The sequence below is a fragment of the Archocentrus centrarchus genome, chromosome 10 (genome assembly GCF_007364275.1).
Source record: "Archocentrus centrarchus isolate MPI-CPG fArcCen1 chromosome 10, fArcCen1, whole genome shotgun sequence".
NCBI classification, from domain to species: Eukaryota; Metazoa; Chordata; class Actinopteri; order Cichliformes; family Cichlidae; genus Archocentrus; species Archocentrus centrarchus.
In genome coordinates, this window is record NC_044355.1 from 32,649,373 (window position 1) to 32,673,029 (window position 23,657).

At 40.2% G+C, this 23,657-nt stretch overlaps 1 protein-coding gene across 1 annotated transcript in view; it reads left to right on the top strand.

Annotated features, from left to right (window-relative positions):
* slc7a11 (solute carrier family 7 member 11) overlaps positions 1-23,657 on the top strand; it is a 35,618-nt gene that overhangs the window by 7,280 nt on the left and 4,681 nt on the right. The window contains exons 3-9 of the mRNA XM_030739871.1: positions 3,843-3,958; positions 9,890-10,015; positions 11,739-11,838; positions 12,069-12,113; positions 14,354-14,477; positions 22,502-22,605; positions 22,863-22,959. Of these exons, the coding sequence (XP_030595731.1) occupies positions 3,843-3,958; positions 9,890-10,015; positions 11,739-11,838; positions 12,069-12,113; positions 14,354-14,477; positions 22,502-22,605; positions 22,863-22,959 (712 nt within the window). The remainder of the gene's footprint in view (positions 1-3,842; positions 3,959-9,889; positions 10,016-11,738; positions 11,839-12,068; positions 12,114-14,353; positions 14,478-22,501; positions 22,606-22,862; positions 22,960-23,657) is intronic.

Here is a 23,657-nt window from a genome sequence, read left to right on the forward strand (position 1 = left end):
TTAATCCCACTGTACATACTGGCAGTTAACCACATCACACAGTGCTCAAACCTTTTACTCAATATACTTTTTAAAATCAAGATGTAGGCCTGTGTTTCTGAGCTGATTAAAAGCTGCTGGGGTCTTCGCAGGACAGACACGACAAACCTATGATTTCATAGAATATGATGAATTACTGGAGATTAAATTACTGTCAGGGAGTTTTAATCTAGTCCAATTTGTCTTCAGAGGGGTGTAGTAACTGCTTGCCTTTCTGTAAAAGTCACCACAGACCGATCCACAGAAAGAGACAACATCATCTTGCATATTCCTGCCTTGGAGATCATGCAGGTATTCTAATTGAATCCAGGTCAGTTCCTTCAAAATCTAGCCTGTGCTTTCGATCCTCCCCTTTGAATGATGGCATCACAAGTAAACAGGAAATCACCTAGTGAAGAGCTGTAAAATAAAAAGCTAGAATTCTGGGCTTGTCTGATATAAAACATGTAAAATGATAAAATAAAATAAAATGAATAAAAATAAAAACTCCAGACAGTGTTGGAGCAAGAAGAGAGCACTTTTCCTTTATCATATAGGCCATTCAAACATGTTTGGCGCCCAGAAAGCAGGGAGGCTTCATGGCCAAAAAGTGACAGCAGAGCAGCTTTCTGGGCTCATCTGATATTTACGTCCAGCTTTTTTTATGAGGACTCACAGATAGAAAGGATTTTTTAGATGGATAAAATCGGATTGTCAGACAGTGGTTATTGAGGCGCGGCTGGAGAACTCGTCAGCTTGATCCAGCATGACCATAATCTAAGTTTCAGTCCAGCACGGGGATTTTGGTTTAAACCAAGGACAAGTATCAAGTGATGGCATCATGCAGACTTGTTGTATCTCCAGATTTCAAATCTGCCTGAAATGATCTGAATACAAAAACCAGACATTTGAGTCAGCACAGTTTGCAAACAGTACAAGCAGTGAAGTAAAATCATTCATTTATTCTAATGGCAGGTTCAGACTAGCAGTGTCACATGGAACTGTGTAAATGTGACAATTGTGCATTCGTACTTTATAAATTGTGTATTTTTTCTTCATGTACTGTTTTTGTGCACTTATGATTGCAGATTTTCCATGGAGCACCTTATATTTAGTATTTAATAAATTAATAAATGTTAAAAAAAGTGAACTTACAATAAAAAAAAGGTATAGATGAATTTAAATGACAATATTATTTCTATTATTCACTTTGAAATTTTCTGGTAATAGGCAGTTGTATCATTATTATGTCAGATAATATCATTATTATTTGACATTATGATTAGCCTATCCCAGCTAACATAGTGCGAGGGTACACACTGTACAGGTCGCCAGCCTGTTGCAGAGCCAACACAGAGAGACAGACAACCATTCACACGTATGGGCAATTTAGAGTAGCCAATAACCTAAGTAAGTGCATGCCTTTGGACCACGCAGACATGAGAACATGCAAGCTCCACACAGAGGGAGAGAGAGAAAGGCAGGGGGCAAGGTGGAATCGAACCCAGGCCTTCTAGATGTTATTCTAACTGTGAGCCAGCAGCGCTAACCACCACCCCACCTGGCCTGCTTTGCCCCTGTGCAACAAATCAAAGTGAAATCTAATAGTAAAGACTGGATAAGCAACAAAGTTTCCAGTCTGTCTGAAATTAACTAATTAGCAGCCCTAATTGGCAGCTAATTGGCATGAAAGAAGAGACAACCAGACGACTTTTCTTGGTTCAATCAACTGATGCTTCTTCAATAAGCTGTTTTTTTTTTTTCTTATTCTTAATTTGACCAAGTGACCGTTTTATCTGATGCAAATATTGTGTAGTCTCTATCTACCAAAATACATGATGTGTACATAAGCTCTGTTAGACTGTGTCTGGTGATGCGCACCAGGGGGATAAAAGTTGTACGGCCGCATGTGATCCTAAGTTTACTTTGTGCCACAGAGGTGAGAAAAAGCTCTTTTGAAGAGCATGTGTACACAGCCAGGGTGAAGCAGTACAAACAGTCTACTGGCTATTTGGAGCTGCCCAATTTTATGCTGGCCCCAGGCGAGCAGGACTGAATGAAAACCATGGGAAATGAACAGAGACAGAGGCAGAAAATGAAAACAAGAATGAGTGGGACAAAGAGCGATTTCCCTGGCTGCAGCAGCTCAGTGGCTGCTGTGGGAAATGAAGAGGGAAATACAGATGAGCCGTAAGATGAGCCTGTGGGACTGTCCAGCATTATTTCATTCTTATTAAAGCCAAGCCCGTAGATAGCCACTGCTTTCCACCACATGACGACGTGATTATGGGAATGTTTGTCTGGGAAGCTGCCTATCCAATATTACAAACAAACTCATATCTGCTGCATTATACCTGCTACAATGGGACCTACGTGGGGATATGAGAGCCAAATGCAAATCACAGTGGTCTAATACATCATGTACCACTACCAAGTAATTTGTTCTGAGAGGTCATGTTCATTTCACAAATTTATATGAGATCATGTTGGTACCCAGGGTGAAAACAGGGGTTCACAAATATATATTTTAAAACTTAAATGTAAAAATGAACAAATGTAGCAATTCAGAGTACTTTTCTTGAGATTAGTTTTCTTTATTTTCTGTCTCTCATCTCTGGTTTTTCTCTTGCATCGACGTGTTTGTCTCTTCGTCTTATCGTTCAGCAAAAAAAAAAAAAAATTATGCTTTTTTTTTCGTCCCCACTTGCACTGTTTCAGTGTTTATCCTACAAAATGAAAACAAATAAATAAGAAATACCTGGTGATGTGTGCCTTAGCCCTCAAAAAAGGACTTCAGTAACGCAAAAGGTGATGTCACTGTGATATCCAACGTTTAAGGACTGAACAATAAAGACAACTGAAAAGTTTTACCTTGCTAATGAAACAATAATGAATTTAATGACAATCTTTCAGCATCAGTTATATTATTCTGAGCTATTTGAAATGAGAAAAACAGCAAACTGAGAACATTTCTTTTTTGTGAATAATGTGTAAATTATTCACTTGTTTCTAAAAAATATAAACTGCAAAAACAAAAATGTGTGTTGGCATCTGGCAGGTGCCTGTTAACTCATATAAATTAACTTGGAGTTATATTCATGTCCAGCTGCATTGAATGCAAGTCATTTATGATATTTGGTTTCTGCTGGTCAAGTGATGGTGTGACAGTGGACCCAAAGGCACACACACACTGGGACTAGGAAACATGGAGGCAAGGTGAACAGACATACTGACCAAGACTAAGGCGAAAACAGCAACTATGAATACACAGCGGGGTAGTTTGGACCCTGGCTGCTCATGTCAGCATGCTCAATTATCCTTGGGCAAAATACAGAACCCCAAATTGCTCTCCAAGGCACTCATCAGAGTGTGAATATGTGTGAATGTTAGATAGAAAGCACTTAGGCGTAGAAAAAAAGTGGTTGTGTGAATGGGTGAATGAGGTGTGTTGTATAAAGTGCTTTGAGTGCTCATGTAGAGTAGAAAAACGTCCAGGGTTCATGACGATACTAGCTTTGACTTTGGCCTTCACCAACTCCTCTTCAATGCTAAGTCCTCCACTGTGCTCACCACCAGGTCTCTACATCCATCTGCTGTGTACGGTACTGCTGGGAATCTAGTGCACACTGGGGTTAACACTGCCTTTTGCCAACATTGAATGTGCAGAAAATGAAACAAATCTGCAGCTGAAGGTGACTAAAAAGCTCTGTGAAGCTGGAGAGATTAATGAGAATCTTTTGTGCGTTTAAGACCTATGAGTGTTGCATGTGATTATGTGAATTAATGCTGTTCTGAAAACTGATGTGTTTGGTTGCATCCTGCAGGCCTGCAGCAATGGCAGTCATTTCCCTGGCCTTTGGTCAGCACATCCTGGAACCTCTGTTCATGCCATGCAACATCCCCCCCTTGGCTGTCAAACTGGTTACTGCCGTCGGCATAAGTACATACCTGTCCTACTGTAATGATAAATGAATGTTATTATTGTTTTGACCTGTTGTAACCTGTGCTGTAAAAGGCAGAAGAAGGAAGTGTGCAAGATAACAGGAATGTGACTATGCAGTTAGAGGCAGAGAGGGAAGAGAATGGTGACAAAAAGACCCAGGACTATCTTTACCTTATCAACCTTCCACACAAACACACAGAACACAACTGATACTGTACAGTTATAGCTGAGCTGGGCTATTCAGCTCAGAGAAAAGCAAAAAGCAGCTGACAGTGCTGCCTGTATACTAACACAATCTCTTGTATTACTGTATCACATTAATCAGCATTTTTTAGCATTTTAAACTGTGCAACTAATGATGGATAATTTTGTGCTCATCCCATCATATTCAGTCAAATTTTCCTAAATTCAGCACAGTAAATAACTTAGTTTGAATTCTATGCAAAGTGCATTTTGTTTCTTTTTTTAAATGTTTGAAAGTATTATGTAATTTCTTTTTTCAAAACAAGAAATGATCAATGTAAGAAATAACCTCATAGTGATCTTTCAACTTTAGTTAATCAGTTAGTCCTCCTTATTTGGCTGCCATTCAGGAAGTAGAGCAGGTTGTCTACCAATAAAAAGGTTTGTTGGTTTGATCCTGAGCTCCTCCAGCCCACATGTTCAAGCTGGGCAAGATACTGAGCTCCAAATTACCTTGAAATGTGCAAATGTGAGGGTGAAACGTGTCAAATATATATGTTATGAAGGATATCAGGTCATTTTGAGTGAGAAAAACATTTCTGTCACAAGGTAGAAGCTGCAATCAGTTTTTGGCAAAGTGATTTTTATATATTCATTTTTTTATCTGGCTCAGAAGGCTGCAGAAATCACAACAAATATAACATCACAGTTCTATAAATATATTTGAAGTGGCCAAAAAGCACTGGATTGATTATAAATATTGTTGAAAAACAAGTTATTTCTTCATTTTATATATAAGCCCTTCATAAATCATGCTGACTGCACTCTGTTTACCAGTATAAGCAAAGACATTACACATGAAAGCACATAGAAACATCGGAATCACTTTATGGCACAACACCAGCAGCACCCCCCCCGCCGCCTCAACATAAAAATGACAACCATGAAACGAAGGCGAGTCAACCGTGTTTAAGGGCAGCATTTCCTCTACATACTGTCTGACCAGCTTCTTCAGCTCTCCCCCACTTACTGGTTTTGCCCCAAAGTCCAGGTTTTGTTGTTTGGGTGCTGGGGGGGCCTCCTGCATTAGCTGCAGCTCTCTTCTTCGCACCACCTGGTAGGACTCGCTCTGTAAGTGTGACTGTGCCATTCTGCGACTCCAAATGTTTCCTCAAATCTGACGTAGTGTTTTTGAAGCTAGATAACACTTTGTCACCAGCACTTTGTCACAACTAACCTTGATATTGTCATCTTTAGCTGACACAAACTCACATTAGTGCCTGTATTTCCAGGTAGAAAACACGCATCTCTCTCCTCCCTCCACGTTTTACGTTTGTGTTGCTGTGCTGTTATTGTCCTCGTGCTGAAAACAGCACTTAATTGTTCCATCGGCCAGACGTCACTCGCTGAGACGCAAGAACAAAGCAAAAATATATCTTTGTACTGAGGAAAATGACAAAAATAGTAACGCACAGTTACTTGGATAAGTAACTTTAATCTGATTAGAAGATTGCAAATAGTAACGCATTAGATTCATTGCTACTGAAAAAAGTGATCAGATTAGAGTAACGCATCTGACCAGTTTTTTTCAATACCAATTAATTTAACAAGTTACTATTTGCTCTGGGTTCTCTGGTTTGGAAGGAACGTTTCTGTTGCTCCAGCGCGGTCTGCTGGCATTGGGCACAGAGCCAAGGATGGGCATCGCTTCCATTAGTGCTTCAATTCTCTGCTTCCATCTGCAATAGACACCATTACCTGCAGCTGTTTCTGGAGCTCCTGGGCCTGCTGAGTCGGACTCTGTAGCCGCTTCTAATTTTGCTGCATACGACCATTCCTCTTGAGATCCAGTCAGCTCTCGTGTAGGTCAGGCAGCAACTGAAAGATCCTTGCTTCAGGATGTCCAGCTACTAACTCCTAGGCTTTGGTCCAGTCTGCCTGATGCTACTGCAGTATCGCTGATGCAGAGGGAGTCCCAGACAAGATGGAGACTCAAACAGGAACCAGGACAAACCATACAGAATACTGAATACAATAACCTGCTGCCTCACAGTTAGAATACCATCTGGAAGGCCTGGGTTCGATTCCACCTTGGCCCAGGCCTCTCCCTCTCTCTGTGTGGAGTTTGCATGTTCTTCCTGTGCTTGCATGGGTTTCCCCCGGGTACTCTGGTTTCCTCTCACATTCCAAAGACACTTACTGGGGTTAGGTTAATTGGCTACACTAAATTGCCCATAGGTGTGAATGGGAGTGTGAAAGGTTGTTTGTTTCTCTGTGTTGGTCCTGCAACAGGCTGGCGACCTGTTCAGGGTGTACCCTGCCTCTCGCCCTATGACAGCTGGGATAGGCTCCAGCCCCCCCCCCCCCAAATGGATGGATGGAAGTTACTATTACTATCCAATAATTGGGTGGTGGCCTCCAAATTGCACTGGAGCACTTCATAGATGAATGTTAAGCAGTGACAATGAGAATTAGTACCTCCAAGTCTGAGGCCATGGTTCTCAGTTGGAAAAGACCTCTGTGGGTCTTGAAAGAGTTGCTAGTAATGTGTCAGCAACGTGTTACTAAGTAATGCGCTACTGACATCACAGTAGAAAAAGGCTCAGAAGTCCATCCTTTAAACCATCCATCCATTATCTATTGCTTATCCGGGGTCAGGTCACAGAGGCAGCAGCCAAGACACCCCCCCCCCCCCCCCGCCCCCCCCCTCCTGAGTCAACTCCTCAAGCTCATCCAGGGGAACACCGAGGTGTTCCCAGGCCACTACTCAGACTTTGTGACAACAGGTGGGGGTAAGGTCATAGATCAACTGGTAAATCGACAGCTTCACTTTTACGCTCAAGACTCTCTTCACCACAGCAGTCTGGTACAGCATCCATATCAGTGCAGACAGAGCCCAGTCGGTCTGTTAATCTCCTGCATCCCTCTCATTTCACTTATGACCAAGACCCCAAAATACTTGTGGCAACAACTTGTTCATGACCCACCAAGGGCATTTCGCCCTTTTCCGACTGAGAACCATAGCCTCAGACTTGGAGGTGCTAATTCTCATTGCCACTGCTTAACATTCATTTATGAAGTCCTCCAGTGTGATTTGGAGGCCACCACCCAATGAAGCCAACAGCATTTGATCATCTGCAGAAAGCAGAGTTGAGATCCTCATCCACCATAAGAAGCCTTCTGCCACTTGGCTATGCCTAGAAATTCTATCCCGAGAAATTATGACAAAATTACCTCTAATGTCCTTCTTCTAAATTCACACATCAAACACATCGTAGAGCAACTTGGGGTTCAGTATCTTGCCCAAGGATACTTTGGCATGCACACTGAAGCAACCAGGGATCAAACCACCAACTTTCTGATTAATATGTGACCTGGTCTATTTTCTGAGCTACAGACCAGATACTTACTCTGGATGGCATTACCAAGATTCTTGCGAAGAGTCTTGGAGCCAATTTTGACCAGGATATGTCCTTCAGTCCACATATTAAACAAATATGTAGGACCACTTTTTTGCATTTGCACAATTTTTCTAAAATTAGAAACATCCTTTCTCAGAGTGATGCTGAAAAGGTAATTCATGCATTTATTACTTCTAGGCTGGATTATTGTAATCCAAAAATCTTCCTGAAAAGACTTCAGTTGATCCAAAATGTGGCAGCAAGTGTACTCATGGGGACTAGAAAGAGAGAGCAGATTTCTCCTATATTGGCTTCTCTTCATTGGCTCCCTGTTAAATCCAGAATTGAATTTAAAATCCTTCTCCTCACATGCAAGACCTTGAATAATCAGACCCTATCTTATCTTATAGACCTCATAGTACCATATCACCACAACAGAGCCCTTCGCTCTCAGACTGCTGGCTTACTTGTGGTTTCTAGGATACTTAAGAGTAGAATGGGAGGCAGAGCCTTCAGCTTTCAGGCCCCTCTTCTGTGGAACCAGCTTCCAGTTTGGATTCAGGACACAGACACCCTCTGATTAGGCTTAAAACTTACCTTCTTGATCAAGCTAATAGTTAGGGCTGGATCAGGTGACTCTGAACCATCCCTTATATATGCTGCAATAGCCCTAGTCTGCTGAGGCGGTTCCCATGATGAACTGAGTGTTTCTTTTTCATTCACCTCTTTTCACTCTCTATGTGTTTATACATCACTCTGCATTTAATCATGAGTTATTATTAATCTCTGTCTCTCTTCCACAGCATGTCTTTTGTCCTGTCTCTCGCCCCTCAGCCCAACCGGTCTCGGTCCTCCCTGAGCCTGGTTCTGCTGGAGGTTTCTTCCTGTTAAAAGGGAGTTTTTCCTTCCCACTGTCACCAAATGCTTGCTCAAAGGCGGTCATTTTGACTGTAATTATTGTACGGTTTTTAACTTTATAATATAAAGCACCTTGATATGACTGTTTCTTGTGATTTGGTGCTATATAAATAAATAAATTAATTACAATTGAATTGAAATTGATACCAAAGATAATAGTTTACCGTTCCTGGGCTGTGAGTGCTTATTTAGGAAAATGGAATCCTCAACACTGAAGTTTACTGGAAGTCCACACACAAACATATTTGACTCCCGTCACCCACTGGAACGGAAACTTGGGGTGATCAGGACCCTGCAACCCCGGGTAGAAAATATTTCCTTTAAGGCAGAAGGAAAAGAAAAGGAACACACACAAGCTCTTAAAACATGGGTATTCAGCATAAGAAAGAAGGTCAGACACCAACTAGGGAGAAAGAGAATGACAAATGACAAAATCCCTGATGTAACAGTTTTGTCAGAGAAATTCAGGAGAATTTTCTCCATGCATGACATCCCAGTGGACTTCAGACCCAGCCACACTCCAAGACGAGAACTGGTTCATCTCAAGAACAAAATGCCCAAACACAAGCTAACCAACACAGTGTATGCTGTGCTTGGACCGCTACATTAGATAAACCACACTGCCTCTTCACAAACGCATGGCACAGTGTTGAAGAGCCTCCTTGATAGGACAAGACTCAGCTGTACTTCTGCACCAAAGGTCAAAGGTCTAAAGATCTCTTTTGAGCATACCATTGTTCACAGTTTGGACCAGGAAGACAGATGTTTGAAAGAGGAGTAAAACAGGTCATCTATGTCCACTGTGAATGAATCATTGACCAGAGGCAGTGGCTTATTAACCCCAACTGTCAGCCACCTACACTGCTATCTTGAGATCCCTTCTCAGGCACCTTAACCCCCACTCACACCTTACTTCAGGTGACCTCAATAGATTGCATGAAAGGATAAGGCAAGGTCTCTCAGTGGTTTCACCTAAAACCCCTGGTGGTAATGGCCAACGCCATTTTTCACACCTTGACTCATGTGATGATGCACATGATTAATAGTGGGTTAACGACCACCTCCAAAGGGGACGACCCACACTAGGGTTTAAATACCTGGGACTCTCCACCTTTTGGTTTTAGGACTGAAGAAGCCTCTTGGATAAGAGCTGAAATGTCTTCCAAAAAATACTTAAAGAGGTCCAATCACCTTCTTTTTCAAGCTCTTAACACTACCATGACCTGGGTGACTGATGTCCACAGAAATCCAGGGACGTTTGATGTTTAGATTGATAATTTTAAGTCACTACATAGAAAGCAATCACATTTACTGAATGTAATGTAATATGATTAACTTAGAATTTGCTGTTCATTGTGACTGTTGACATGTTGATATGGTCCCAATAAAATGCATGACCGCTTGATACAGTTTCCTGTCCTTGCAGCTTCTGCCATGTACCTGAACAGCATGAGTGTAACATGGACAGCCAGGATTCAAATCTTCCTCACCGCTAGCAAGCTGCTGGCCATTGCCATCATAATAGTGCCAGGGATGTACCAACTCTTTAAAGGTATCATCATTATCACCTCACATGTTCCTCTTTAGCACTCTACTGGAACTCCTACCATCCTTAAGACATTGAGTGTTCCATCTATGTAACAGTTGATCATGAACATATAGCTGCACAAGGTTCTTTTGTGTCCTAAAGCAACATGTACTGTTAATTTAATCTTTGAAACTGTGATACACAGCGGCTCAGGTTGAGCATTACATGGTGTCCTCACAGCAGGTTTTTAAGAGGTGAAGTTGCTGTCTTCCTCCTAACTGCAGCCCTTACTGCACTTTAAAATATTATTAATCTAATTTTTCTCTGAAACATTACTGTATGTGTTTGCTACAGCCATTCACTGGAACAGTAACAATATATACTGTAGAACATATTCATTCTGAAGATTTAAATGCTTCTCATAAATTTGACCTTTAAATTAATTATACTTTTAATGACTTGATTACACTTTTGGGCTGTTTAACACAACATTGTCCCAATGCGAAAAAGTTATTAATTTAAAGAAATTTCTTAATTAACTTCAGAAAACTAATTACTCGTCAACGCACAAAAGTTAATTACTCGTTTTTCTTTGTGTGCCCAACTGAGTCATCTGTGCACAGAGATAATGAACGACCGCTGCAGAAAGCAGAGTCCAACTTGATTTTAACATTAATGAAACTACACATTTATACAGCTGATGCTGAATTACTTCTATTATTGTAATAACTCAGCCATGGATCACAGTTTCATGTATACCATGTAGAGAGGCAAGTTTCTCCTCTGGGGCATCTAACCCTCGCTTACACAGAGAACCTTATAGTCATTTATCTGATTTCAAATGTTTGAGACTTTAAACTGATTAAAAAATTCACACGTGCCTCATATAGAAATGGCCCACACATACCCATGTATGCAATGAAATAATCCGTAAATACCCATTAGTATTTTTGCTAGAAAAATAGGAAATGGGTCCAGCATTTAACTGAATATATATTTAAATAGTATTTCTATGTATGTTTGCACATGATACAATTAATTGCTGGACCCATTTCCCACTTTTTTCCTTCTATATATTTACTGTTATTGTACTGTTATAATGGCTCCTAGTCGCGCATATGAATGAATGAATGAATGAATGAATGAATGAATGAAGTTTTATTGCCATGTGGGTGAACAAGTTCACACATTGGAAATTGCAGTTACAGAACACCATCCAAATACACAAACACAACACACATAGGGGGATATGTGTCCTTGGGTCATGCAGCCGTTTCTTACGGCGCTACCTTTGGCAGGAGGAGAAAACAACACATCATGGGGAAGTTAGGTTAAAAAAAAAGTCATCTGGTACAGAGCTCAAAAAGAGCACTATACCAGGGTCCAAAAAAATCACCTTAGCAAAGCATTTGCACATGTAAAGCAAGGACAGCAGCGGTAGGTGAGGTCAGGGCGGGAGGGGATGCAGAAGGAGACGAGAGGTCGGGGCATTGTGGAGCCAGATGCCAGGTTCCAGCCAAAACAGTTTGCTGATAGTGGTGGAATTTCATCAGCGGCCGTGATACACCAGACCCAGCTTCACAAATCACAACGCGGAGTGGGGGGGAGAGCAGCCTCACACAGTGCCCTGGAGAGAGATATGGTTGCCAACCCAAGGCCGGCATATAAGTATGATATCACATCATTCCACAGCTGCAACAATCCCTCTTCATTTAGGGCCAGTTATGTTGTGTGTGCATGTTTGCAGGAGAGACCAGACACTTTGAGAATGCCTTCGAGCTGAGTAAAGTGCAGCTGTCTGGGATGCCACTGGCTTTCTACTCTGGGATGTACGCATATGCTGGGTGGTAGGTATAGTCCTCCTCTCTCTCTCTCTTTCTCACACACACACACACACACACACACACACACACACACACACACACACACACACACACACACACACACACACACACACACACACACACAAACACACAAACACACACACACACAGCCAAAGTTGGACATACTCATTTTACATGTACCGTTACCAGTTGTTAATTATTGAAGGTTATAAACACGCCGTTTCCTCCCTTAGGTTCTACCTGAACTTTGTGACAGAGGAGGTGGATAACCCTGCAAGGTACGTTTAATCCATGTGCTTAATGCTCTGGTAATGAACTGATATGTCACTTATTAATTATGGAATTTACAATCTAAAGGAAAATATTTCCTCTGTTGTTGGTCAAATGGAAATGAGCTCCTTTCACAGGGAAAGATACTTGAAGCATTTTTAATGAACAGCAGTTGTATGTGAAATGGTGGAATCAAAGTGATCATCCTACAAAGAATTTTTGCCAGCTCTGCAGTTCACCTGAGCCTTACAGAGCGTTACTATGGTTTTACAGCCAAAACTTACTATCTGGTATCCAGAAGCAGGACACTGGTCTCAGTCAGCTGCTAACAGTAGGCAGACAGCGGTAGGGGTGGAGACCAAAAGCAGAGCTAATAGAGAGGGAAGCTAGTTGGTGATGATGCTCATGAGCACCAAATCAGGAACTCCAATGCCAATCAAGATGGTGGAAATGCACCAACTTGTAATAAATGTATACAAATAATATTTGTTAATTGTCATGGATGCTGTGCCGCTGGTGAGGTAGGACCAGAATGCAGGACTCTCAGGACAAAAATGGAACTTAAACATAGTTTTATTGAGGAAATTTTTCTTAGAAAAATCTAAAGTACAGCCTTGGTGTCAGAAACTAGTACTGCCTTGTTCCTTTAGGCATTTTACACAATTGTTGACCCAGACTTTGACACTGGGTTGCTGATTTTTTTCCCCCTATGCATGCATGATTCCCTCAGGTGACAGCTGTATGAGGGTTTGCATGTGTTGCCTGTGATCTAAATCTGAGCTTCAGCTCAGCCATTTTGTAACAATCCATTTCTTTTTTTGGAGCTGAATTTGCTGCAGTCATTTGAAATCCTTATGACTTATAATGGACCACTTATAATGGAAGAATCTGCTTCAAATATTCTGAAGCTCCACAACCTTTTTCTGTACAGATTAAAATGTCTCTTTAGATGTTTGCAATGATTACAACCCACATCTTAGTCACAGAGATCCTGTATGTCAGATGTTTGCGCTCCACCCCTGATCCTGATATCCTGGGATTTACAGATGTGGAATGAACTGGAGTCTGTTTAAAAAAAAGAAAAATCCACAGGAAGTGCAGAGTCTCACCGTCACCAGTCCAAAAGCAGGAAAGTGGAAGTTACTGGAGGTAGTTATTGACTGAACCTTGTAGTGGTGTTAAATTCTAAAGTGAGAGCAGCAGAGCGGTGAATACGAGGTGCTTGGGTTGTTTTTAGCATGTAATACACCAGAGTGCAAGCTCCTTCTCAGGATTTTTTTCAAGTCTTGTTTGAATAACAGTTTTGATATTTGAATTCTTGGCCTGAAGAGTGTTAATTCTGTAAAGGAATGCAGAAAATAAAAAAAGATGAAGCCCCAGGAAGTTGATTCAGTTCAATGTTTTCTGTGGGAGAAATGTTTCATCACTCACCCGAGTGATTGCTTCAATCTCAGCTAACTGCTGCTTCCCCAGCCTTATAAAAAGCACAGTTGCGTAACAATCAGTGCCATTGCATAACAATGAGCCACATGATGAGTTCACAATCACTGATAAGCAAATAGCCATTAATCACAATGGTCCTGTCTACTATTCACAGAGAACTAGGGAAAGGCTGTAATCACAGCACTGAGAGATGGTTGTGACCTTTTTATATAAATGGTTTCCTTGATGCTTCAGCCAGCGTTCCTCCCCGTCTATGACACACATCTTAATTGTTGAAAGAGTGGCTTCTGGAGTGACTACACTGCAGGGTCCTGACCTGATGAAGTAGCTCTTTTGTGTCGTGCCATCGGCTTAGATAAAATAGCACCACTATCTCAGCTTCTCTTCTGGGAAACACTTCGCATTACATTCAAAACTGCACTGACTTCACCAGCAAAGTCTGCAAACGGAAACTGGCTCCACATGAAACCGTAGCGTCTGCTCACTCCTCCTTTGTACATCTACAACCGAAGCAGTGGAGACGATGTTTTACACTGCGCTGTAGAGCCGAGTCATCATGTTTGGTTCTGCCTACCAACGGGTTGAGGACCAAAGCCAGAAGCGTAGAGATGTTGTAGGTAACAGAATTGATCTTACTGACGATGGGCCTCAAAGGTACATCCTGTTTATGTACCTGTACATAAGCAGGATAAACAGGTAGCATATTGAGCATGAATCAAGACTTTATGAGAGGTTAGAACGTGAAGGTGAGTCATACAAATGACTAACAGTGCACTTCCTCTGTTATTATCCCTCTGGCCCTCAGGACTGTCCCATTAGCGATCTGTATCTCCATGGCAATTGTGACTTCCTGCTATGTGCTGACCAATGTGGCATATTACACTGTGATGTCAGCTGAGGAGCTCCTGGCCTCACCGGCTGTTGCTGTGGTAAGTTATTGGAAAAACAATACAAATATTGAACCTTGACTTTATCTGCTGCATTAGGAGTGTGTGACAGGTGACTCGACCCATGTCAGCAACAGAGCTGACCGCTTTTACCGTGATAGACAAAAACACAAACACAAAAAACAAAACCAAAAACCACCACTTTAGTGTCTCCACATACACCGGGCACCAGCTATACACATTACTGGCTGTAATGTGTATATATTTAATAATATTGTAATAGTATATATTTTTACACAAGGTACAAAATCATGTGAACTCTTGTCATATGTGAACAAATCATGAATCAAGTGAAATTATCAGAAAACAATGTATGAAATTCTACTTTGCAAAGATTTTACATGGAGTATAATACAGAAATGAATCATTTTATATCTATAATTGAAATAACCATACCTGTGATAGACACACACACACACACAAAAAACTCACACCACTTTAGTGTCTTCAAATAAAAACTAAAATTGCTGCTTTATTAGCATCACAGTAGCAGCCACACATGCTATTTGCACCAGCAAGCTAACTGAAATCAAAAAAGAGGCTGAATAAAAACATCCTTAAAACTCGTGTCAGCACACCAAAGTAATCAAAAACTACACAAATACATCTCGACAACATTAATGTGAGAATGAAGTTAGCACATTGATTAAGTTAAAAAAAAATAACAATATTGGCGAGATGAAACCTTCCCTCAGTGGTTAATGAAGTACTGTGTGAGGGAGGAAGTAAAGCGACCCAAAATAACAGCTGTGGGAGTGTAGTGCACTTCTGGGTTTTCAAAATAAAATAGTAGTTAGTCTGCCCTGCACAATCTGGACAGTCTGGACAACCAGACTGGATCAGTAGATATCTGTTCTGCACATGTTCCAAAATGCCTATAACCAGAGAAGGGTTTTATGGGTAATAATGAGTTTAACATACCTCAGTTGTGTATTGTTTAGAGTTTTGCAAAACAACCTGATTGGCTAATAATCTGACTGGCTAATGAGAAATAAACTAATGGGAATGCTGCTCGTTTTGTAGATATTCGTTTATAAATTGAATACTGGACACAAAAAGATATTCACCTTATGATGGTCCAGAGAACAAAGTAAATGTGAGGATAAAATCATGAATTCCTGAACAAAATGTAATGATTCATATATGTAAAAATATATGAAAGAATGAAGTTCATAACTGACTGGAATCCTCGAGGTCAGCATTAAAGTTTGCGCCATTATTTTGGGTAAAAATAAATGAATATCAATCACAATTTTAGAGCTGTTTAACCAAATGTTGTAAAGTCATATGACCAAATGCCAGTCAGCACCAAGGCGGCAGAAAGACTCCAGTAATTTCCCACTGCAGAACCATCATAACAAACTATAAACTTTCTAAGGCTAAGTGTTTAAAGTAGGGCTCTCAAACCTGTGACTCCTTGATTCCTGCTGACAGTGGTGTCAGAAAAAAAAGACAGAGGAAAAGACCGAATGTGTTTACTGCCAAAAGATCAGGAAGTCAGAGTGTCCTGAATGGCTTTATAACAGCTGTAATTCAAAGCAGACACTTAGATTTTGTTTTGTTCCATAAATGTTTTGTGCTGTTTTATTTCATAAATAATGCCGTTATTGAAGCAACAATGCAAAGTTAAAGTCCAGATAATCAGTAACACCGCCTTACAGTGCGGTCACATGTGGTAAAAGATTTTAATTGTTTACGCCTATCAGTAACAGGTGTAAAGAATTAACCCTCTGCGGTCTGCGGTGTAATTGGCCATTTTTCACTACTTTTGATGTTACCTTTATATTACACCTCTCAAACTGTTTGGTATCATTGATTTCAGCACAACCACACATATGTGACTGTACAGATATTTTTTCATTTTGACCTGCATTGGACCTAAAAACCACACAAAAACATGAAATCCGAGTAGCTGTGAAAAGCACAAACATGCTTAACACACTATTTTTACAACTTTAAATGTGAATATAAGTTGTAATTTTCAAAAACGTATGTACAAACAGCAACGTTTTATACAACTATTTACATTAACATGCAGGAGATGTCTCAGGGGCTTTTTGTACAACTATTTACAGAAGAATCAGGTGTCACACACAGAGGGCCCCCTCACAGCCAAAGCTCACTCTCAGTATCGCTGTCTTTCACCACCTCAGCAACCAAATGCAACATGTTGCCGTATATATTTTTTATTGGTTGATGTGCATTTTTCCACCAATAGGATGTCATGATTTCTTTTGTTGTTACTTTACTCGCAAGTTTTTCCTTCTCGCGAATATCCAATTTTTACCGTTTCTACCTGCATCAAATGTGAGGATAATATACAGGAAAAAGCACAGCGTAAATTATTGATCATAACTCTAGTTTTACTTGGTCTGTCAACACCATTGAAAAACTGGTGCGTAGTTTGAAGCCTGAATCCTGCTGAAACAGAGACTCAGCGAGGCAGCGTCCTGCTGCTATGTCATCTTAAATCGGCGATGTCATTTGGATGCAGTGGCGTGTCCGTCAACCCCAGAGGGTTAAAAATGCTTATTTGTGCTTAACAGACTGTGTCACAATCATCATAATACTCAAATATGTTTTGTGGTTCTATAAATACTTTTTGGGTCAAAAATGGCTCTTTTGCTCATAAAGGTTTCTGACCCCTGATCTGAAGTCAGTGGATTTCTATTGGATCCCATTAATGTCTGAACCAAATTTTAATGTGTTTATCTTTTACACCCAAGATCAGGAACCTAAATAAGGAAATAACTGGTAGAAAGAAAAGGAGGCTAACATTTATTTCTGCTAATTCAGAAGCAAAAATGGTCAAAAAAACTGACCATTAATCAGTTCTTGGAAAAGAAATGCCGGCACTTCTTTTTGGACTGACTGCATAGATTCTCTAATATGGAAACATGCATTAGAAAATTATAGTGTATTATGTATAATGTATTAGTCTCTTATGGCAATCTTTACCCAAACCCTAATCAGAACAGCTCATCTGAAAGCTTTTTGCAGCTGTCATTAAATTAATCTATCAAGAAATCTGAAGCGTCCACCCACCCTGAACGGACTGTATCAAAAAGAAACTTGTCACAGACAGAGTGGGCGTGGGAAGAGGGAAAGTTTAATAAAGCCATGTTTATTGAAGTCATGTTATTTGGTAGTAAAACATATCACGTTGAGCATTTTTCACCTTAAGGACCGGCCTCGGCTCTCTGCAGTAAAAAGTTGTGCGTGGTAGTCTCACCTCTGTGGTGTTTACTCCTGGCTCGTGCACTGCGGTTGCCTTCCTGCACTTAGCATGTCATTATCAGCAAAGTGTCTCTGACAGCTTGGCTTCCCAGCAGCTGTTAATGTGATTGTTCCATCCCAGCCCTGTTAATGTTAATCACATCACAGACATTCCCCAATAATAGCCACCGCTGCTTATTAGACTGAGGATGGCTATCAGAGATCACTGCTCTTTTGTAATGCAGTTAGTTTTATTGCCCTGTGCGCACTGAGTGATAAAAGCACCTTAAGACAGGTGTTAAGAGCATTTATCTGTTCTTAAAAGGCTGTGATGGGATAAAAGAATTAAACTGCGTTCTTCCTTTCTCACAGACAGTGGGCAGAAGTTTACATCTCAAACTTAATTACAGAATTTAACTGGTGTCTACAGCTTGTCTCAAAGAGGCTTGCCTCAGGGCGTGATTAGTCATTTTAGACTTCTTGAATTAGAGGCGTGTTCACATAATGGAAGAGCTTGGAAGAGTGATTAATAGAAGAGTCTGAAGAATTATATGAAGATCATTTTCATTTAGTGTTTACCTCAATAAACCACTGTAAAAGATTGGGACACAGAGAAAAACAAGCTGGACATTATCAAATGTACACCTAAGGGTCCTGAAATGTTGGAGTAGGTAAGTAAGTAAGTGCAGCAAATGTTTTGATATGAAAATGTACCAATGTGGACACTGTGTGAAAGGGCTGTGAGTCCTTTAAAACCCAAAGTTTTTAATCTGCAAACTGATTATTTAGGCTCTCTCTAGAATAATGTAGGATCTGTAGAAAACAATATGAAATACAATAAAACAACAGTTTTTGTTTAGTGATTTTATATAAATAAAACTGAACTAAACTGACTTAGATTAGAGGGCAGCAGGGGTCAGGGAGCCTGTACCAGCCGTGCAAGTGCCAAAATCTCTAACAGAGCTAAAACAGAGGTAGATAACCACAGAGTTACACCAAATATCAATGCAGAATCACCAGTTAACCTAAACTAACCTGTAAGACTCTTTTTTATAACTCACCAATTTGGGTTTTGCTAAGTCCTAAAGTTAGCGGTTAGGACCTGTAGCTGCTGCTGCTTCAATTCTGTTCTGCTACAGAACCAAATCTCTCAAAAGTATTGCTGATGTTGCCGCCTTTTTGCATTTTTAATGGAATTTTTTGACAAGTAAAATGGACCGAAGCACTGCCGGTGAGTGAAATTCTAGCATTTTATTATTGTGTTATTAATCGGCAGGTAAGCATGCTAATATTAGCTGATTCGTTAGCATTTTACTTTTGGCTCCAAAAAAAAAAAAAAAAAAAAAGAAAGAGTTCAGAAAGTGTGGGTCATGTGACAGCGGCTGAAACAGGAAGCTATTTGTTCTGGTTTTCTTTGGCTGCTTTCTTCATGTGTGCCCAGTATTAAGAAAGTTACTTGTTATGGAATTAAAAAAAAAAAAAAAAAGCAGACTTAGCTAAATTTTCCTGTATTTGCCTCGGGAGACCAAACACAAAGGGTGTCCTCAGTCCACTTTGAGAGCATAAATCAGTCATTATAACCATAAACGATCAGTTTTATGTCTCTGCTGAAATACAGGAGGTGGAATTCTGTTAATCATGTTGTTAAAGATGTTTTCCAGTAGCTCATTTCTGTATTCAGAATTATTAAATACAGCTCCAGCATGCTAAATAGCTAATACCGTGTGTTGCTGGATTACAGAGCAGGTACCTCCAAACGATCTTAAGTGACATCATTTCAGTGTCCATTTGTGCAAAACTGCATATGCACATGATAAATTCAAATTCCCCCCTTAAAGGCCGTGTTTGTCCATGCAAGATTAGATTATGACTCACTGGCACCGAAGGCTTCATGAATAATAGCTTTTGCTCCCACTTCTGCACAACCCATTTATAACAATTATTAGCAGCTGCCCCGTCAGTGGGTTTTATTCCCATCCCGCTAACCACATCTAATGTAATAAGACAAACCAAAATTCAGTAAGAGCCTCTGATATTTAGCATCAGTTAGCTGGCTGCCTATTTTTAAGGAATAGTTCAAAATTTTGAAACTGCATGTTTTTCTTTCTGAGAGTAAACTGTTAAGCTAATTTGACAGGTGTGAAACTGCTGCTTTAAGGTGTGGTGTGTTGATTATTGATCCCCCAGCAGTGAAAACAGGATAACTGTTTTGAACGATTGAGAACGAAATCATTCATCAGCTCAAGCTTTTAGTTTGGTTTTCACTTTAACATAAAATCTTTTCTTTCCGATGACGATCATCGTATTAATTTTAGTGAAAAATCACATCTGTGAAAAACAATAATGATCCACGTATCTCTGAATATCAGTTCCCTTTTTTTTTTTCTTTCTTTTTTTGGCTGAAATTACAGCACAACTCACGGTGTGTGAACAGTCTGTTCAAACTTGATACTTCTTGATATTCTCACACACACAGAGAGCTTTTTGTCACATAAAGAGTGTTTGGACAAATCTCTACAAATATTGAAACACTGTTATATTGAAATATTGCTATGAAGAGATAACTGCAGAGGAAAATCCATGACAATCAGCACTCCTCTTCAAGTAGTTCTTCAGAGCTTTGAGATGTGTTTGGTGTCATTATCGTGCTGCTGCTGCTGCATGGATCCCTCAGCACAGGGTGAAGCATGTCTCTGAAGGGTGGCGTGCTCTTTCTGCTTGGACAGTGTTTCCTGTGCTGGAAAAAACAAGTTGAGCTCTGAAACCAAACAGATTCTCTGATATTTATTAAAGGAAACCTTTGCAAAGGGATCCATGCAGCAGGAACAGCCTTCGCATCAGCACTGACCAAAGAACAAAATAACAGCTCCTTTATACTCACTGTGTGGATGCAATCTTGCTGTGTTAGCTGTGGGGAGTTCCAGTTCCCACCACCGTGTAGGCATCAGCATGATAATATCCTGCATCATGACCTTGGACACGGCTTACATTTTAGTTGTACAATTGCATACCCAAGAGGTACACAGAGGTTATTAGAGTTGAAACACAAATTTTCCATCACATTTTGTTGATTCAGTGCGCAGCTCCAGTGTAACCATCAGACGTGGGAAGTAATGAAGTACAAAATGTTTCTGAATCTGAGTAGAATTTTCAGGTATCTTGCGGATTTATTAACACTTTTACTCCCTACATTTGAACACAAAAATTTGTACTTTCTATTCTTGTGTTTTCCAAACAGGCTCGTTACTTTAGGTGTAACACATCAGAGGGTAGTTTTTGTTTCCTATCACTGTGTGCATTCAAACACCAACTGATCTGAATGTACACGGACGAGCAGCAACACAAAAAACAATCCTATTGGTGTATCCTCCATCATTGGGGCTTAAAGGGATGAAAGACACAAAACCACATAATTATGCATTATTTATAGAGCTACAGTCAGGGGTTTAAGTGGATGAGACGGTGTAGCTAGCACTACAGAAGAGGAGCATAAAGGCAGTAATGTTTTTTAAGTGGCAGGTAATTTCAAATCCAACATTTCTATCAGCTCAACAAATATCAGCAAACACACAAACTGGTTGTATGCAGTTTGTCACACGGAGTGTCTGCAAGCTGAAGGTCCAGCTGCTGTATGAGTGAGAGAGACGTTCACTCAGAGATGGAGAAAGGCGTAAGAAAGAGGACAGGAGAGTTAGATTTAAAGGTAGGAACCGCTCAGGGACATTTGACTAACTGGAAATTTAAAGCTTACATGTCCTCATTTATAAAATCTGTATATGATGTGAAGTTATGATTCATCATACTGTGAAACATCCTGCAAAACAAATGGCTTACTTTGTGTTCTTCAAAGGTTGCATGTCGTGCTGTGGTGAGTTTACAGCACAGCACTGCGTTGGAGTGGCGCAGAGCAGCTGTGGTGTTCATGGTCAGAGTTACAGGTTACATCAGTGTAACAGAGATGAGTCTGAATTTAAGCTGACGATGCAACAACAACGTCCGTGTAGAGAGTGGAAATCAGCCGAAACAGCTTTTGAAACATCTGCACACATCATGTTGAATTCAGTTGTGTAAAATCCACAAAGAGCATCAGCAGCACAGGTCAGCTGATCACAGCTACACACAAAGAAAATCTGCTGGAGCGCACAATAGAAATGATTGTGAGTTGTAATTCTTTCCCCACGCTGAGCCACTGCAACTGATCTTCCTCCACCTGCCAAATCCCACCTTAAGCCCTGGCTGTGCTCATTTTTTTGCTGAGGTGCAGACGCAAAGTTAAAAAAAAAAAAAAAGTATTCCCATGTACTAATATTATTTTATTATCTATAAAATACCTCATGCTGTTCAGTTAGCTTTGCACAAAAACAGCTGGTAGAAACGTGCTTCAAAGAGCTGCTTTTACTTTCTTACTTTGAGTACATTTCATTTTTAACACAAGTATCTGTACGTCTACTTAAGTACACAACATCTGTACTTCTGCCATCTCTGGCAACCACAGATCCGACTGAGTGTTCAGTTTCTGTCTGCCTGATCATGCTTCAGAAACAACAGATCCATTTTCCACAGTCTGTTTTCACCTCTGATGCGTTCACATGGTTCTGATGGCTTGTTTCCCACGATCACTTAATCTGCTGGAAACTTAGACTTAGAACATTCATTTGAGCCAGCCTCTGATGAACTGATCAAATACACCAGTCACCTGAATACCACTTCAGTGTAAGGATACAGTGTGACATTTTACACAAAGAAATTCTCAACAAATGTTCATTTGTCCCTTTCTGTGGGATTCTCAGACATTTGCAGAAAGGCTTCTGGGGAACTTCTCGATAGTCGTCCCAGTGTTTGTGGCCTTGTCCTGCTATGGCTCCATGAATGGCTCCCTCTTTGCTCTGTCAAGGTACAGATTCGACCTCTATGTGGAAGTTTGTTGAATATGGATATGCATGCTCATGTACTAGTGAAAAACTCTGTATTGTTTAAATAAACAAACATCCATTCATTGTTTTTAAGTCTTTTTGAAAGGCCATTAGAAGAATAATGATTAGTTTGTAGTATTAAATGAAAACAGGTGAAAAGAGCTGGTTGTAGTCATGTCAGGATTCATTAAGTGAATGCCATTGCCCTCATTTCTGTCTGTCTTGATGTGTTCACTAGAATGTTCTACGTAGCTTCACGTGAAGGCCAGCTCCCTGAGGTTCTGTCCATGATCCATGTCCGCAGACACACGCCACTGGCAGCCGTCCTCATAATGGTCAGTTTACTGGAGTATAATGTTTTATTAGACAGTACACTAAAGATCACTAAAACTATACTTTGTTACTGACAACAACGTTAGCGCACAGGATTTTCTCTGCGCATTATATTGTATGGTCTGTACCATACAATATAATGTGCTTGGAGGCGCCTTGAGGCAACTGCTTGTTGTGATTTGGTGCTATATAAATAAAATTAAATTGAATAGGATTGGCCAAAATGTTCTTATCACAGATGTTATGAGTCCTGAAATGAAATCTGAGACTTTTCTGCAGAAGCAAATATGCTGATAGAAGCAGAACTTTAAAACTTTAATTTGGGAAAAGTAAGCTTTTTTTTTTTTTTTTTTTTTAATGAGGTTTGAGTGTTGATTCCATACATGGAGTTTTCAGGTCCCTGTAAACATGAAAGTTCATTTAAATAAATAACTTCAAAATAAATAACCAAATAAATATCTAGAGACATTTTAAGCTGACTGCTGAGTATCCAGACTTGCTTCTAGAACAGCTTTGGTATTTGTTATGTGTTCTTTTTTGTGAAAGAAGGCATCACTTTAGTTCACAATTAGAACATTTAAAACATTTAATATTAAAGAATCAGCAGATTTAGACATGTGCATCTGGGTTCAGGAAATCACAGCCCATAAAAGCAGCTGGCTGTGACTCTCCTCACGAGAAGGGCAGAGATTCTAGGCTA